This window comes from Ranitomeya variabilis, chromosome 2 (genome assembly GCF_051348905.1).
Source record: "Ranitomeya variabilis isolate aRanVar5 chromosome 2, aRanVar5.hap1, whole genome shotgun sequence".
Classification (NCBI taxonomy): domain Eukaryota; kingdom Metazoa; phylum Chordata; class Amphibia; order Anura; family Dendrobatidae; genus Ranitomeya; species Ranitomeya variabilis.
In genome coordinates, this window is record NC_135233.1 from 389872227 (window position 1) to 389888941 (window position 16715).

At 40.4% G+C, this 16715-nt stretch overlaps 1 protein-coding gene across 1 annotated transcript; it reads left to right on the forward strand.

The window, feature by feature from the left end:
* Positions 1 to 4017: 4017 nt before the first annotated feature.
* On the forward strand, positions 4018 to 7192 carry POU3F4 (POU class 3 homeobox 4). The gene has a single exon (XM_077286455.1). It carries the CDS (start codon positions 4064 to 4066, stop codon positions 5150 to 5152), a length of 1089 nt encoding a protein of 362 aa, XP_077142570.1. The 5' UTR covers positions 4018 to 4063; the 3' UTR covers positions 5153 to 7192.
* The last annotated feature ends 9523 nt before the right edge of the window (positions 7193 to 16715 follow it).

The following is a 16715-nucleotide window of genomic DNA, read 5'->3' on the forward strand; positions in this document are numbered from 1 at the left end:
AATGAAAGGGGACAGCTGAGATCCACTTCAAGAAAATAGGGACAACTCAAGAATTCATTGCAACCAACTGCAAGAAAATAGGGGCAGTAAAGTTCTCATACTGACTGCGTGCAGGCAGCAGGGATATATAAGGACAGCATCCAGCTTTACACTATTCTGAACCAAAACATGGGCATGAATTGCTGTAGAAGCATTGCAAGGCGACATGAATGTGGGACTTCTTCCATTAGCAGACACTTCTGAGGGGTAACATAAAATATTGCAGGAAAACACGAATTGCATTAAAATCAATGCAACAAAATCCACGACAATGGAAACATAAAACAGTGGCAGCTATTACCAACGCAATGCATAGGACACAAAGAATGAAGGGATTGCTAAAGAAACGACAGAAACAGAGAAATTCAGTGCAGGTGACAAAATCCTGCAATCAACTGTAAAAAAAAAAGAAAAGCATAAGGGAAAGTGACTGGAAAAAAAACATAGGAACAGACTGTGCCCTACCGCAAGAAGAAGTAGAATAAAGTGACATAACCCAACACCATTTCCATAAAGCCTGAAAACCCCCCAAAAATAATAGGGGCCCTAATATAAGACAGGATCACTTTGCTAATTAAGAACTATCTAATAGAGAGAGAGCATTCACACATCACTGGACTGTGCAAATGACATCAGATGCCATAATGAAAAAAAAAGTCTGGGAATAACCTGAGCCTGAACCTCAGTGCTAGAGAAACAGGGACAGGAACAATCTGTGCTAAAAAGGGAGAAGAAACGAAGATAGCCCATGCCCCAAGCCAGGAACAAGGACTAGCCCACTACAAGTACAGAGGGACTAGGTATAACTTACTGCAACAAATGTGGGAAATGATGTAAGAGAAAGAATAGAACAGGACACACTAGAACATATCTATATTATCTATCTATCTATCTATCTATCTATCTATCTATCTATCTATCTATCTATCTATCTATCTATTATCTATCATCTATCTATTATCTATCTATCTATTATCTATCTATCATCTATGTATTATCTATCTGTATATCTATCTATTATCGATCTACCTATTTCGACATTTCAATATGCAGCTCTCACCTGAAAATCACAGGATCAATGTTAGCCACACAGACCCATAATCATTACATTTATCCTCCAACACTGAGCTCTACAGCAGCAGCAACAAGCAGCAGCTTAGCAAGCAGCAGGGAGGCAGGAGTCACTAACACCTCTCTGCAGCATGAACCTGGGATTAGACATAAACACATTAAACTGAGGGAGCTCCAGACAATAGGAGGAAAGTTCCAATGAGGCCAAATAATGTCACACAGAAGGGCAAAAAAAAATCACAGCCCATGTCACACACATAGGGTCATGCTGGAAACTGGCAAATAATGTGGCATACAGGGTGGAAGCGCACAACTCATGGAAGAGACAGGAAAATTATGCCACACATAGAGGGTGACTAAGAATCTATGGAGGAAACTGGCAAATAATGCTGCATACAGAGGGTAACTATACATCTTAGTGATGAAAATAGAAAAGAATGCCACATAGAGGGCGTAGATAAACAAATAACAGAGGAAACTGGCAAATAATGCTACATATGGTTCTCTAATATAATGGCAGGTAATTCCACATACAGGAGAGAACAACACAACTAATAGAGGAAACTGGCAAATAATGTCACTAGTAGGGGGTTACTACATATCTAATAAACTGGCAAATAAATAATACCACATATAAACTACACATATAATATACTAGCAATAAATGCAACATACTAATAGAAGAAACTGGGAAGTAATGTCATATACTGGGGGTAACTGCACTGCTTATAGAGGGAACTGGCAATCAATGCCACACACAGGGGGTTACTACACAGCTAATATAGGAATCTGAGAAATAATGCCACATATAGGGGTAACTATGTGGCTTATGACACATATGGGGAGGGGATGACCAAACTAGCAAACTATGAGGCATAAATGGGTAAAAGCTGCAGCCACAGAGCAGATGTGCCCACAGATGCCCATAGATGCCCATGCTATGCCATATACAGGGGTGATATGAGCTGAGAGTAAAGCACCAGGGGCTCGGACTTCACTGCACACAGAACCTGGCAGAGGCCTATAATGGCTCCCCCATAGGAATGATGAAATGTACACACTTGTAATTAGTTAAATCAAACATTGATCTTAAAACGAAATGTGGATACATTGTAACAGAAACCCAGAGGTGACAGGTTGATATTGCTGAATAAGATTATTGCCAAATGTCGCGCACACACATAGGCGCAGGCAGACACTGCACGAGCAATGCAAAGTCCATGACACTTGCAGGAAACACAAGCTGACCTCTCCACAGAGGTCTACACGGACCATGTCTGCACCTCTGCACCCACTACCACACTGCCTGGTATACGCCGGCACCAACCTGGAGTCATTTATTTACTTATGTATAAAACAATTGAAAGATAAATGTAAATATTTAGCATTAAGGATAAATCTCTGCATGGGGAGAGGGGGCGGCTGCAGGTACTGAGACTCTGCACTCCATGCTGCTTGAAAGTATTTGCACCCCGACTGTATAGAAACAACACGCCTATATCCCCAATAACATCCACCTCTGTATTTACCCGGATGAAGGATCAGCAGCTAGAGCCTGCGCCGGGACCTGCTAATTATCCTGCACAGAATTAGCACTGTATGAGAGAATAGTGTCCCCAGAAACCCTCAGCTGTCTCCCTGCTGCCCCTGGCTCACCCTCCTGCCTTGGTACCCCCTGCATATTGCCCACCATTTGTTGTCATCTTGCACCCCTGCATTCAGCCCCCTCTCCCCATCCGCTGCAGCTCCTCTTTTCTCCTGCACCCTAAGTTCTTCTTACCTTCTTCCTGGGGACAGGGTCTCATTATTCGGAGCTTTCCCCCCACTTTCCCCCAGTTGTGGCGTCTGGCAGAAACTAAAGCCTTAATGACTTTGTGCACGGGGCTCCTTCCTTTATTTCTGCTAAACAGATGAAAATGTATGCTAATGGAAATCCAGCTTAACCTGGGAGCCGGCAATAGATTTCATGGAATTTCCAAACCAATAAGAGGCGGATGCGCAGCTCTATAAGTGCAAATAGAATGAGGCGGCGGCGCGGATCCTCGTCTATTATGCCGGGAAAGGTCATTGCTTTTCGTCTGCTTTTTTTTTAACTAATGTATTTAACGAGGGTGGAAAACACAACGCAAAGTCTGCGCGGGAGACGCTGACCCCACGAATGCACCCAAACCTGCACCCATTTGACACTTTCCAATGTATTAATATGGAGACTGCACAGATGCATTGTATATATGTAGAATTGTGTGCAGACACATTGTATATGTCATTCTATACGAAGACATTATAGAAATCGACAAACACTACATTTACCGAAATTGCGGCAGAAACCAAACAGCAGACAATTCCCCATATTTTATTGTCTTTTTTGCTATTTGTATTAATGTTCCCCATCCATCTTCTTGTCTTTTGCTTTCCACCTCTCATGCACACAGGGTGGCTTTGCACTGGTCTCTGGGATCCTGGAGGATCCTGCTCGCTGTTCCTTCCACGCGTGGGGCTGCCGTGTGCTGCATGTGGACGTGTCTGTGAGGCTGGAGCCCGGGGAGGATGGGGACAGGGGACACATTCAGCCTCCGTTCACTTCATGCAATAACACGAATTAATCTTCATTATTGTCCTTTGCTTTGATGGCTGGCGCTGGGGGTAGGGAAGGGTTAATTCGGGCGCTCTGGACCCTCAGCCCGCAGGAGCCAATGGAGGACCCAGCTTTGCTCACTTCCTACTCAGTCCCATTTAACCCCTGCGTGTCCCAAGCTGCTGTGGCTGCAGGGTCCCTCCCACCGGTGGTCCATTGGCAGGAGGGGAGGCTAGCCAGCAGAGGAGGGCTCCCCATTGGCTGCAGCGGCTGTCACTCACACCCCGGTTAGTGATTTGGCTTCCTTGCCTTGTAGATGTCAAAGGCTGGAGCTGCACCCTTAGCACATCCTAGCTGGTAGGGGATCCACACCGAGCAATGGCCACAGCTGCTTCCAATCCCTACAGCATCCTCAGCACCACATCCCTGGTTCATGCAGATTCCTCGGGCATGCAGCAAGGGAGTCCCTTCAGGAACCCCCAAAAATTACTCCAAAGTGACTATCTGCAGGGGATGCCCAGCAATGGCCACCCTCTGGGACACCACTGGATGGGCAGCCTAGGAGATGCCAACCCTTGGGCTTCAAGTTTAACCAGCAGCCCTCTGGACCAACAGGACATTAAACCCGGCAGAGAAGACCTTCAGCTGGGCACCATCATCCATCACAGGTCACCTCATGTCAGCCATCACTCACCCCATACAAACCACCCCAATGCATGGGGAGCCAGCCCAGCTCACAACCCATCGCTCACCTCCAGTGGACAGGCTATAAACCTCTACTCCCAGCCTGGCTTCAGTGTCAGTGGCATGCTGGACCATGGTGGCCTCACCCCTCCTCCACAGACGGTCACCACGCAAAGCTTGCACCCAGTGCTCCGAGGGGACACCAGCGACCATGTGGACCTAGGTTCTCACCACTGCCAGGACCATTCGGACGAGGAGACCCCAACCTCGGATGAGTTGGAGCAGTTTGCCAAGCAGTTTAAACAAAGACGCATCAAGCTGGGCTTCACCCAAGCAGATGTTGGCTTGGCCCTGGGGACCCTGTATGGCAATGTCTTCTCCCAGACCACCATCTGCAGGTTTGAGGCTCTGCAGCTCAGCTTTAAGAACATGTGCAAGCTAAAGCCACTGCTTAACAAGTGGCTGGAGGAAGCAGACTCATCCACAGGTAGCCCCACCAGCATCGACAAAATAGCTGCCCAGGGCAGGAAAAGGAAGAAGAGGACCTCAATAGAGGTGAGTGTCAAAGGGGTACTGGAGACCCATTTCCTCAAATGCCCCAAGCCAGCCGCCCAGGAGATCTCCTCCCTGGCAGACAGCCTGCAGCTGGAGAAAGAAGTGGTCCGGGTCTGGTTTTGTAATAGAAGACAAAAGGAGAAGAGGATGACCCCACCAGGAGACCCCCAGCAGCACGAGGTCTTCTCCCACAATGTCAAAACAGACACCTCCTGCCATGATCTTTGACTATAGGCTCTTGACCTCTTGCCTGGACCTCAAAACAAACAATGAGAAACAGTGGAATTTTTTTTTTTACTTTTTTTTGTCTTTAACTTATGTTCTATTCTTCATGGCGGAACGAAAAATGACACAAAAACTTTTGCAAAAAAAAAAATTAATTAAAAAAAGTAAAAAAAAAAAAAAATCAATAAAGACTCGAGGAGCTGCTTGTTCCAAATCTGGCAATATAACTGATACAAACCTGCTGTTTACTACCAAGAAGAGAAGTTTGTGTGTTGTGGGATCTTCTGTCCCATCAGACCTGTGCCTCTCACCTTCCTGCGCCTTGATGACATCAGATCTAAGATTTCAGGTGACTTTGGTTTTACAATCGTTTCTCCTCTCACTCTGGAGATGGATCTGGGATTCTCTTTTTTTTCCTGTGTTTTTTTTTTCTCCATGTGGTCACTCAGTACACAATATTTGTGAAGGCGATTTCTTGCTTTATCCAGCCTTGTGTTTCAGGATGGTCCCTGCAGTCATCATCACCCTCATCATCCTCTATAGTGTTAACTGTTGTGTAACAAGGTACTACTACTCTCTCTGCAGAAGCCCTTGTCTGCTGTGTCATATATTAAGTGACTGTTAATGAGAAGCCTGGCTAAAGCCACCATTGTGCATGTCATGTATCCAGACAACCCAGCATTGTAGGCATTTCTCCATGTTATCCCTGGTTTGCTGATTATTATTGGGGTGTCATGATTATTGTCTGTGGGGGTGTCAGTGCTGGGGGCCCAGCAAGGACAGGACCAGCCTGGAGTGTGGCTGGACCCTCTCTCTGCATCTGTATCTTTTTGTATCTCTTTAAGTCTCTGTATCTTTTTGTATCTCTTTAAGTCTCTCTATCACTTTGTGTCTCTCTGTTTCTGTATCTCTCTTTCTGTCCCCCCTTGTCCAATGAAAACCCAAGACTTTTTGTGGTCTCAGTGCTGGTGGGGTTCTCTGTATGTGACAGTAAAACTTCTGTTAAATCCATAATGCCCATATTCCATGAGTTTGGTCCAAGCATCCATTATGTAGCTCATTGTTATTGCTCATATTCCCACTCTGCATGTCCATGGTTTGCATATTTATATATCATTTTATGTATTTCTTTTTTAATTTAATTTTGTAACATTATATAATATAAAGCTCTGCTCCCAGATGTCAGATACTATAGGATTATATTAAGAGTTGCGTGCCTAAAAATTACATCTATATGCGCTCTTTTTTTGCATACAAAGTCCAGATTTTACTCTCATTGTTAAGATATATTATTATAATTTTTTTTTGCACCCAAACCAAAAATTATGTTTTTATTCTTTCTTGACTCAAATCCAGGCCCAGCACAGACCCATTATCCATCATATCTAATCCAGAGCTGTATGTGTGCATATCTGTTGTACAACTAGTCACATATCTGTCCCTGTCTCAGACCTATAATTTAAGTTTGGTTAATTTTGTTTCCATCTATTGTCAGAAGTGTTAATAACCGCTGGTGTTTTCTTTCATCATAAGCATTTTGATATTTTTAATTCTTCTCCAGTCAGAGCTAAAATTTAGCCCCAAAACAATCAACAAAATAATGTTTCTGCCAAGTTTATAAGTGTACAGTTTTGTATATTGAACTTTTTGAATTTATTAATTTAAAAAAAAATAATAAAAAAGATCATTTACTTTATCCATTTAGTATCTGATGTATAATAAATGCTATTTTCATTAAAAGTTGCTTTTTTCAATAATTTTATTCAGAATTGCCTATTATAGTTACCAATTATTTATTTTCAATAAATTCTGTTGTCTGTTTAAAAAAAAAAAAAATAGAAAAAAAATGAACAAAGATAAATTCAGTGCAAAGACACAAAACCTGATGTTATTGTTTGTCACCTGGTTTTAGTTTTAGGGTTTATAATAATGACACAATATTTTATTTGTTGTAAAAAAAAGAACAAAAAGAAAGAAAAAAATATAAAGAAATAAACATTTTTACAAAATGACAAGTAACTCAGTTGTGTGTGTGTCATCGCTGCAGCGTTTATTAATTATATCAATTACTTAATTATATTGATACAGTGAATATTGTGGGCGAGGGACGGCCAAGACAACAATAAAAAATGTATTTTTAATCTGTTCATAATTGAATTTGGTAATTTCACAGTGATGGCAAATATTATTTTCATTTTTGTTCTATTTTCTTTTGCACAAAATTTTAATTTGGACATTTGTAAAAAGAAAAAATATTTAAGTAACTTTGTTGATAACTTGTCTTTTTTATATAATTTTCACTTTTCAAGCGGTTTAATTTCATCTTCTCGGATTATTTCGATGGTTGAATCCATTCTTAATATTTTTATTATTATTTCTTCAGAAAACTTATTACTGAGGATGTCATATTATAAATTAATAGATCAATATTTTATAAATTATTGAAAATTGAGGGGATTTGAAATTTGTAAATCAATTGATAAATAGTGATAGAATTTATTTGCTATTACATTAATTCCTTTAAATACAAATATATTCACCATCATAATTTCCATTAGAACATTTTGCGAATTTTTATATATTTGTTAAGTATACATTTAGAAATATAAATGTAAAATTCTAGCTTTATAAAATGTCAGAAAATATATATTTTTTATATTCTTGATATATATATAATATTAAAACAAATAGAAAAATGAGTATTTTCCAAAACTAAAATTTTTCTTAAATAATAGAAAACTGATAAATAACATATTTTCAAATTTCATTAGAAAAAAAAAATTATCAGAGACCAGACATGAATATAATAAATAGCAAAAAATAAAAAAAAATAAAGAATAACAAAATATATATGTTAATAATACAGCATATATATATATATATATATATATATATATATATATATATATATATATATATATATATATATATATAAATAGTAAACAAATATGATAAAATGTGTTTGTCCATGCGCCGCGCTGGTGAGGTGCTTAGAAAATAGGCCGGTAATTTTATGATAAACCTTCCGCTGCTTGCAGTGAATTAGTTATAATCAATCATGAGCAAAATAAGGTTAAAAAGCAAATTCCAAAAATTATATTTAGGAAATTTCAAATTCCTTTTTTTAGGTTATATATATATATACAGTATATATATAAAGATGTGTGGAATTTACTAATAATTGGTATCAGTGAGGCCGATGGCATTTCAGCCGCATTTCTTTAGAATTTGGAGGCTTTGATGTGCAAATTTAATTGGAAAGTAAATGCCCCAATCCTTCCCAGAAATAGGAAACAAAGCCAAAAATCTGAATGTGAAACTGTTACATTGTGTTTTTTTCCCCTATATTTTTCTGTTCATCAGTGAACGGCGGCCATTACTATTTTCTTTTTCTGACTATTTGGGGCGTGAAGCTGGAGCGACTCGTCCTGGAGAATTCCCAGGATGCCTTGTGCTGGGGTTTTGTGTGATATAAATGCCGTCTTCTCTCTGGATTAAATGGCCGGGACATCAGTCATCCGCACAAAGGCCCGGCCTTCCATGTTGAATCAGAGCTCCGTGGCCGGCGGAGGGGATGTGATCTGAATACTCAGTAAGGAACGATCCGCATCACAAATTCGCATTTTTCCTTTTTCGCACCGTCTTAAAGTTGTACAGTAGGAAAAATTCCATTTGTTGTTTTTTTTTTTCGTCCGGTCAGGTTCGGCTTCAATGATTTGGGCCTGAGGGACGTTTACACAATGTGAGGATGGCGGGGTAAATCTGAACATTTCTGTATAAATATTAACCAGAATGGCCGAGGGGTCTGAGGTAGGAGACGGCTGATCGCCACTGGTCAGTTCATCGCTGATCTGGGCCGATACACACCTCAGACATGAAGGAAAACCTGCTCATGGTCGCATATTTCTCCTTAAAATGACATGTGTGAGACGGATATATGTATTTTGATTTATCTTTTAGTACAGTGACGAAGGTCACCGAAGCGTCTACGACTATTTTGTACATTTTTTTCTGGACTGCTGTTAAAATCATAGAAATATTTTCATCGTTATGAATGCCAAGTTTTATACACATCTTATTGGCTTTGGACCCTAATTGTGCGTCGATCAAATGAGTGCCATGATTTTTCTTTATCTGAGATGAATGTATGGGCACGGATCAAATTGTTAAAGGAGCAATTATTTATAAGGGAACCATGTATTTTTTAATTTCTGTACATTGGTGAAATATTACATCCAGTACAGCCAGAAAAAATCATTAGAAAGATGATATGTAGGTAGATAAATAGATGATAGATAATAGAAAGACAGATAATAGATAGATAAATAGATAATAGATAGATAATAGATAAATAGATAGATAAATACATAGATGATAGATGATTGATGGATAGATAATAGATAGATGATAGATAGATAGATAATAGATAGATGATAGATAGATAGATAGATAATAGATAGATAGATAGATAATAGAAAGATAGATAATAGAAAGATAGATAAATAGATAGATAGATAATAGATAGATAGATGATAGATAATAGATAGATAGATAGATAGATAGATAGATAGATAGATAGATAATAGTTAGATAATAGATAGATAATAGACAGATAAATAATAGATAGATAAAATAAGGAAGCTTGTATCAGGAGAATTCATTCACAGATTCAGTCATCATTGATAATCTTGGATACTGTCAATTCTAAAGCAGTCACCTCTTCTGAGAAGTATCTTAAAAACGGAAGCAAAATCTCAGCATTAGATCATATCTAAGATCACAAATCTATAAAAAATGGACTTTATATATAAAGTGTATCAATGACACAATTTATATTACAGTACTGTTTTTTCATATATTACTGCTGAAAACTAGACTGTGTACATATGTGAAAGGTTGTCAGCCCCAGCCTCTACTATAATACTGCCCCTATGTACAAGAATATAACTACTTTAATACTGCTCCTATGTACAAGAATATAACTACTATAATACTGCCCCATGTACAAGAATATAACTACTATAATACTGCTCCTATGTACAAGAATATAACTACTATAATACTGCTCCTATGTACAAGAATATAACTACTATAATACTGCTCCTATGTATAAGAATATAACTACTATAATACTGCTCCTATGTACAAGAATATGACTACTATAATACTGCCCCTATGTACAAGAATATAACTACTATAATACTGCCCCTATGTACAAGAATATAACTACTATAATACTGCCCCTATGTATAAGAATATAACTACTATAATACTGCTCCTATGTACAAGAATATAACTACTATAATACTGCTCCTATGTACAAGAATATAAATACTATAATACTGTCCCTATGTACAAGAATATACAGGCGTGCTCAAAAGTTTACATACCCCATCAGAATTTTTGCTTTCTTGGCATTTTTTCAGAGAATATGAATGATAACGCCAAAACTTTTTCTCCACTCATGATTAGTGGTTGGGTGAAGCCATTTATTGTCAAACTACTGTGTTTTCTCATTTTAAATCATATTGACAACCCAAAAGATCCAAATGACCCTGATCAAAAGTTCACATACCCCATTTCTTAATGCCGTGTATTGCCCCCTCTAACATCAATGACTCTTGAAGTCTTTTGTGGTAGTTGTGGATGAGGTTCTTTATTTTCTCAGATGGTAAAGCTCCCACTCTTCTTGGCAAAATTCTCCAGTTCCTGTAAATTCCTGGGCTGTCTAGCATGAACTGTGCGCTTGAGATCTTCCCAGAGTGGCTCAATGATACTGAGGTCAGTAGACTGAGATGGCCACTCCAGAACCTTCACTTTGTTCTGTTGTAACCAATGACAGGTCGACTTGGCCTTGTGTTTTGGATCGTTGTCATGTTGGAACGTCCAAGTACGTCCCATGCGCAGCTTGCGGGCTGATGATTGCAAATTTGCTTCCAGTATTTGCTGATAACGTGCTGCATTCATCTTCCCTTCAACTTTGACCAAGTTTCCTGTGCCCTTTGTAGCTCACACATCTCCAAAACATCAGCGATCCACCTACATGCTTTACAGTAGGAATGGTGTTCCTTTTATCATAGGCCTTGTTGATCTCTCTCCCAATGAAACATTTATGGTTGTGGCCAAAAAGTTCAATTTTGGTCTCATCACTCCAAATGACCTTATTCCGTTAGTTTTGAGGCTTGTCTCTGTGATGTTTTGCATATTGTAGGTGAGATACTTTGTGGCATTTGCACAGTAATGGCTTTCTTCTGATGACTCGACCATGCAGCCCATTTTTCTTCAAGTGCCTCCTTATTGTTCATCTTGAAACAGCCACACCGCTAGTTTTCAGAGAGTCCTGTATTTCAGCTGAAGTTATTTGTGGGTTTTTCGTTGCATCCCGAACAATTTTCCTGGCAGTTGTTGACATATTTTTTGTTGGTCTAGCTTACCGTGCTTTTGTTTTATCAGAGCCCCTGATTTTCCATTTGTTAATCACTGTTTGAACGCTGCTGACTGGCATTATCAATTCCTTGGATATCTTTTTGTATCCCTTTCCTGTTTTATACAGTTCAACTACCTTTTCCCATAAATCCGTTGACAAATCTTTTGCTTTACCCATGACTCACAATCCAGAAATGTCAGTGGCTGGATGATAGATGCAAGAGTCTGTCTGGATCCCAGAAACTCACTCAGCTTTTATGCACACACACTGATTACAAGCAAACAGGTCACAGGTGAGGATGTTACCTTTAGTAGCCATTCAGCCCCATTTGTGTCAACTTCTTTGCATGTTATCAGGCCAAAATCACCGGGGTATGTGAACTTTTGATCAGGGTCATTTGGATGTTTTGTGTTGTCATTATGATTTAAAAAGAGAAAACACAGTAGTTTGACAATAAATGGCTTCACCCAACCACTAACCATGAGTGGAGATAAAGTTTTGGTGTTATCATTCATATTCTCTTTGAAATAAGGTCAAGAAAGCAAAAATTCTGCCAGGGTTGTCACAAAATGTATAATAAAGAGAAACCAGGCGCACAACTATAGTCAAAGTAACAGGGAGGTGCCAAGGGGCCGGTAGTAATGAACTACATGAGCAAGAAAGAGAAAAAAGGCACTACCGTAAAAGCCCGCACACTACACCAAATAGTAATAATATAAAGCTTTATTAAGTACACCAAAACAGCAGAAAAAATGCATAAAACATAAGTAAAAACAGAGCAATAGCACCCCACTCCTGGACCCCCTATGCTGTGAGGGCACTACATCCACAATCCAAATGGTAAATAGAATGATGACAATAAATACATAGTAACAAAAAATATCAACATGAATATAAATATACAATAGTAACCATACACAATCCCAATGGTTAATAGAATGATGACAATAAATACACAGTAACAAAAATATCAATATAAATATACAATAGTCACCATAAACATATATAGTAATGCCCCAAGAATAACAGATGGCAAAAGACCTCCTATAGCAATCATGAATATATTAAAAAAAAAAAAAAAAAAAAAAAAAAAAGGAAGCAAAGCGCAGCTAATATAGTGGCCAGCATAAATCCTGTTTGGGCGAGTATATACCTATAGCCCAGTCAAAGTAATGGCCACGATAACAAATGCTATAGTTAACCCACCATAGCCCATGAAAGACAAATAGTAAGGCCCGCACAAAAAAGTAAGTGCAATAAAGGCCCTGTCATATGTGCAAATGGAGTCGCACAGATCTGAAGCTGCAAGCCATAATATAAATCAAGACCCAGACAAAATAAGAGGGAGATACCAACCAGAAGGGGGCCCCAGATGAAAGTAAGAGCGGGGTGTTGTCACAAAAAACACTTAACGTTTCTATTTAGTTATGAACTTGCAGCTCTCTGGTGCTCCCCTTACCCTCAGGTCAGTCAGGGAACGGCGCCTAGGATAAGTTGTCGCCGGAGAGGCTGTCCTGTCACGTACTGGTTATCGGGGCACTCTGCAGTGAGGGCGGTATATACAGTATATCACCAGTCCCAGGCCAGGGATACACATATAAACCTCCATCCGTCACTTCCAAGATCCCCCATTAACACCAGAATGGTATGCTGCCACAAGTTCTTCATTAGATATTAGCCACATCTGTTACCAAGCCTATATCGGGTCAGAAACCAACCCCAGGTAGCGTGAATTTGCACATAGACATGTGGTCAAAATTGTTGGTACCCCTCATTTAGCGACAGAAAAACCCACAATGGTCACAGAAATAACTTGAGTAATAATAAAAGATCTATGAAAATGAACAAATGAAAGTCAGACTTTGCTTTCCAACCATGCTTCCACAGAATAAAAAAAAATAAAACTCATGAAATAGGCCTGAACAAAAATGATGGTTCCTTAACTTAATATTTTGTTGCACAACATTTTGAGGCAATCACTGCAATCAAACGATTCCTGTAACTGTCAATGAGACTTCTGCACCTCCCGACAGGTATTTTGGCCGCTCCTCCAGAGCAAACTGCTCCAGTTGTGTCGTGTTTGAAGGTTGCCTTTTCTAGACGGCATGTTTCAGCTCTTTCCAAAGATGCTCAATAGGATTTAGGTCAAGGCTCATAGAAGGACACTTCAGAATAGTCCAAGCTGTGTGTTTTGGGTCATAATCCTGTTGCAAGACCCATGACCTACGACAGAGACCAAGCTTTCTGACCCTCGGCAGCACATTTCTCTCTAGAATCCCTTGATAGTCTTGATTTTTCATTGTACCCTACACAGATTCTAGACACCCTGTGCCAGATGCAGTAAAGCAGCCCCAGAACATAACAGAGCCTCCTCCATGTTTCACAGTGGGGAGAGTGTTCTTTTCTTGATAGGCTTCATTTTTCCGTCTATGAACATAGAGCTGATGTGCATTGCCAAAAAGTTCAATTTTTGTCTCATCTGTCCATAGGACATTCTCCCAGAAGCTTTGTGGCTTGTCAACATGTAGTTTAGCAAATTCCAGTCTGGCTTTTTTATGATTTATTTTCAACAATGGTGTCCTCCTTGGTCGTCTCCCCTGAAGTCCACTCTGGCTCATACAACGACGGATGGTGCGATTGATTGTCATAAATTTTCCTTCTGCGGTCACGTCCAGGGAGGTTGGCTACAGTCCCATGGATCTTACATTTCTGAATAATATGTGCAACTGTAGTCACAGGAACATCTAGCTGCTTGGAGATGGTCTGATAACTTTTACCTTTAACATGTTTGTCTATAATTTTCTTTCTAATCTCCTGAGACAACTCTTTCCTTCACTTCCTCTGGTCCATGTTGAGTGTGATCTGGGCCACCATCAGGGCATTACTGCCCTTACTGGCGTAAGGGCTCGATCAAGAGATGAAGAGAAAAGAGCCCTGAGTGGGCCCCCTCTGTTCTGCTCACCAGGCCTGAGCGGCAGCATGCTGCCGCGCTGTAACTGACTGCGCATCCTCCGACGCACGATCAGTTAAAATCTGTTGTCGTGCAGGAGATTCCTCCTGCACGGTAACAGTTAACAGCTGCCAGCCAATCACAGACCAGCATCTGACGTCAGCCTGCACGTCGGCGATGTATGATGTCACTGTCATACGCCAGAACAACGCTGCATGCTTCAGCCAAATTGGAGAGAAGGACAGCACTGGAGCTCGGCTAGGTAAGGAAAATCCTTTTTTTTTGTAAAGCCGCGGTATGGGGCATACTATACTACTATGGGGGGAAAAAGGAAGAGGGAATGCATTATAGTGTGGGGTGCATTATATCCCTATGAGGCCGCTGCATTATACTGTGGGGTGTATTATATCCCAATGAGGCTGCTGGCTGCATTATACTATGGAGTGCATTATATCTAGTGATGAGCGAATATACTCGTTATTTCTCGAGCACGCTCGGGTGACCTCCGAGTACTTTTTAGTGCTCAGAGATTTAGTTTTCCTCACCTCAGCTGAATGATTTACATCTCTTAGCTTGATTACATGTGAGGATTCCCTAGCAACCAGGCAACCCCCACATATACTTATGCTGGCTAACAGATATAAATCATTCAGCTGCGGCAATGAAAACGAAATTTCCGAGCACTAACAAATACTCGGAGGACACCTGAGCGTGCTCGAGAAATCTCGAGTAACGAGTATATTCGCTCATCACTAATTATATCCCTATGAGGCTGCTGCATTATATTATGGGGTGCATTATATCCCTATGAGGCTGCTGCATTACACTGTGGGGTGCATTATATCCCAATGAGGCCTCTGCATTATACTGTGGGATGCATTATATCCCTATGAGGCTGCTAGCTGCATTATACTATGGGGTGCATTATATCCCTATTTGGCTGCTGCATTATACTATGGGGTGCATTATATCCCTATGAGGCTGCTGCATTATACTATGGGGCATTGTGGTGCATTATATCCCTATGAGACTGCTGCATTATACTATGGGGCATTGTGGTGCATTATATCCCTATGAGGCCGCTGCATTATACTGTGGGGTGCATTATATCCCTATGAGGCTGCTGCATTATACTATGGGGCATTGTGGTGCATTATATCCCTATGGGGCTGCTGCATTATACTATGGGGCATTGTGGTGCATTATATCCCTATGAGGCTGCTGCATTATACTATGGGGCATTGTTGTGCATTATATCCCTATAAGGCTGCTGCATTATACTATAGGACATTGCATTGCATTATATCTCTATGAGGCTGCTGCATTATACTATGGGGCATTGTGGTATATTATAACCCTATGAGGCTACTGCACTATACTGTGGGGTGCATTATATCTCTATGAGGCTGCTGCATTATACTATGGGGAGCATTACATCCCTAGGGGATGCTGCAATATACTATGGGGCATTGTGGTGCATTATATCCCTATGAGGCTGCTGCATTATACTATGGGGTGCATTATACTATGGGGCTGCTGCATTATACTATGGGGCACTGTGGTGCATTATATCACTATGAGGCTGCTGCATTATACTATGGGGTGCATTACATCCCTATGAGGCTGCTGCATTATACTGTGTGGTGCATTATATCCCTATGGGGCTGCTGCATTATACTATGGGGCATTGTGGTGCATTATATCCCTATGAGGATGCTGCATTATACTATGGGGCATTGTGGTGCATTATATCCCTATAAGGCCCCTGCATTATACTGTGGGGTGCATTATATCCCTATGAGGCAGCTGCAATATACTGTGGGATGCATTATATCCCCATGAGGCTGCTGGCTGCATTATACTATGGGGTGCATTATATCTTTATGAGGCTGCTGCATTATACCATGGGGCATAGTGGTGCATTATATCCCTATGAGGCTGCTGCTTTATACTATGGGGTGCATTATATCCCCATGAGGCTGCTGAATTATACTATGGGGCATTGTTGTGCATTATATCCCTATGAGGCTGCTGCATTATACTGTGGGGTGCATTATATTCCTATGAGGCTGCTGCATTATTCTATGGGGCATTGTGGTGCATTATATCCCTATGAGGCTGCTGCATTATACTATGGGGTGCATTATATCCCCATGAGGCTGCTGCATTATACTATGGGGCATTGTTGT

Coding starts and splice junctions, on each gene's coding strand:
- POU3F4 (XM_077286455.1), top strand. CDS start 4,064: ATGGCCACAGCTGCTTCCAATCCCTACAGCATCCTCAGCACCACATCC.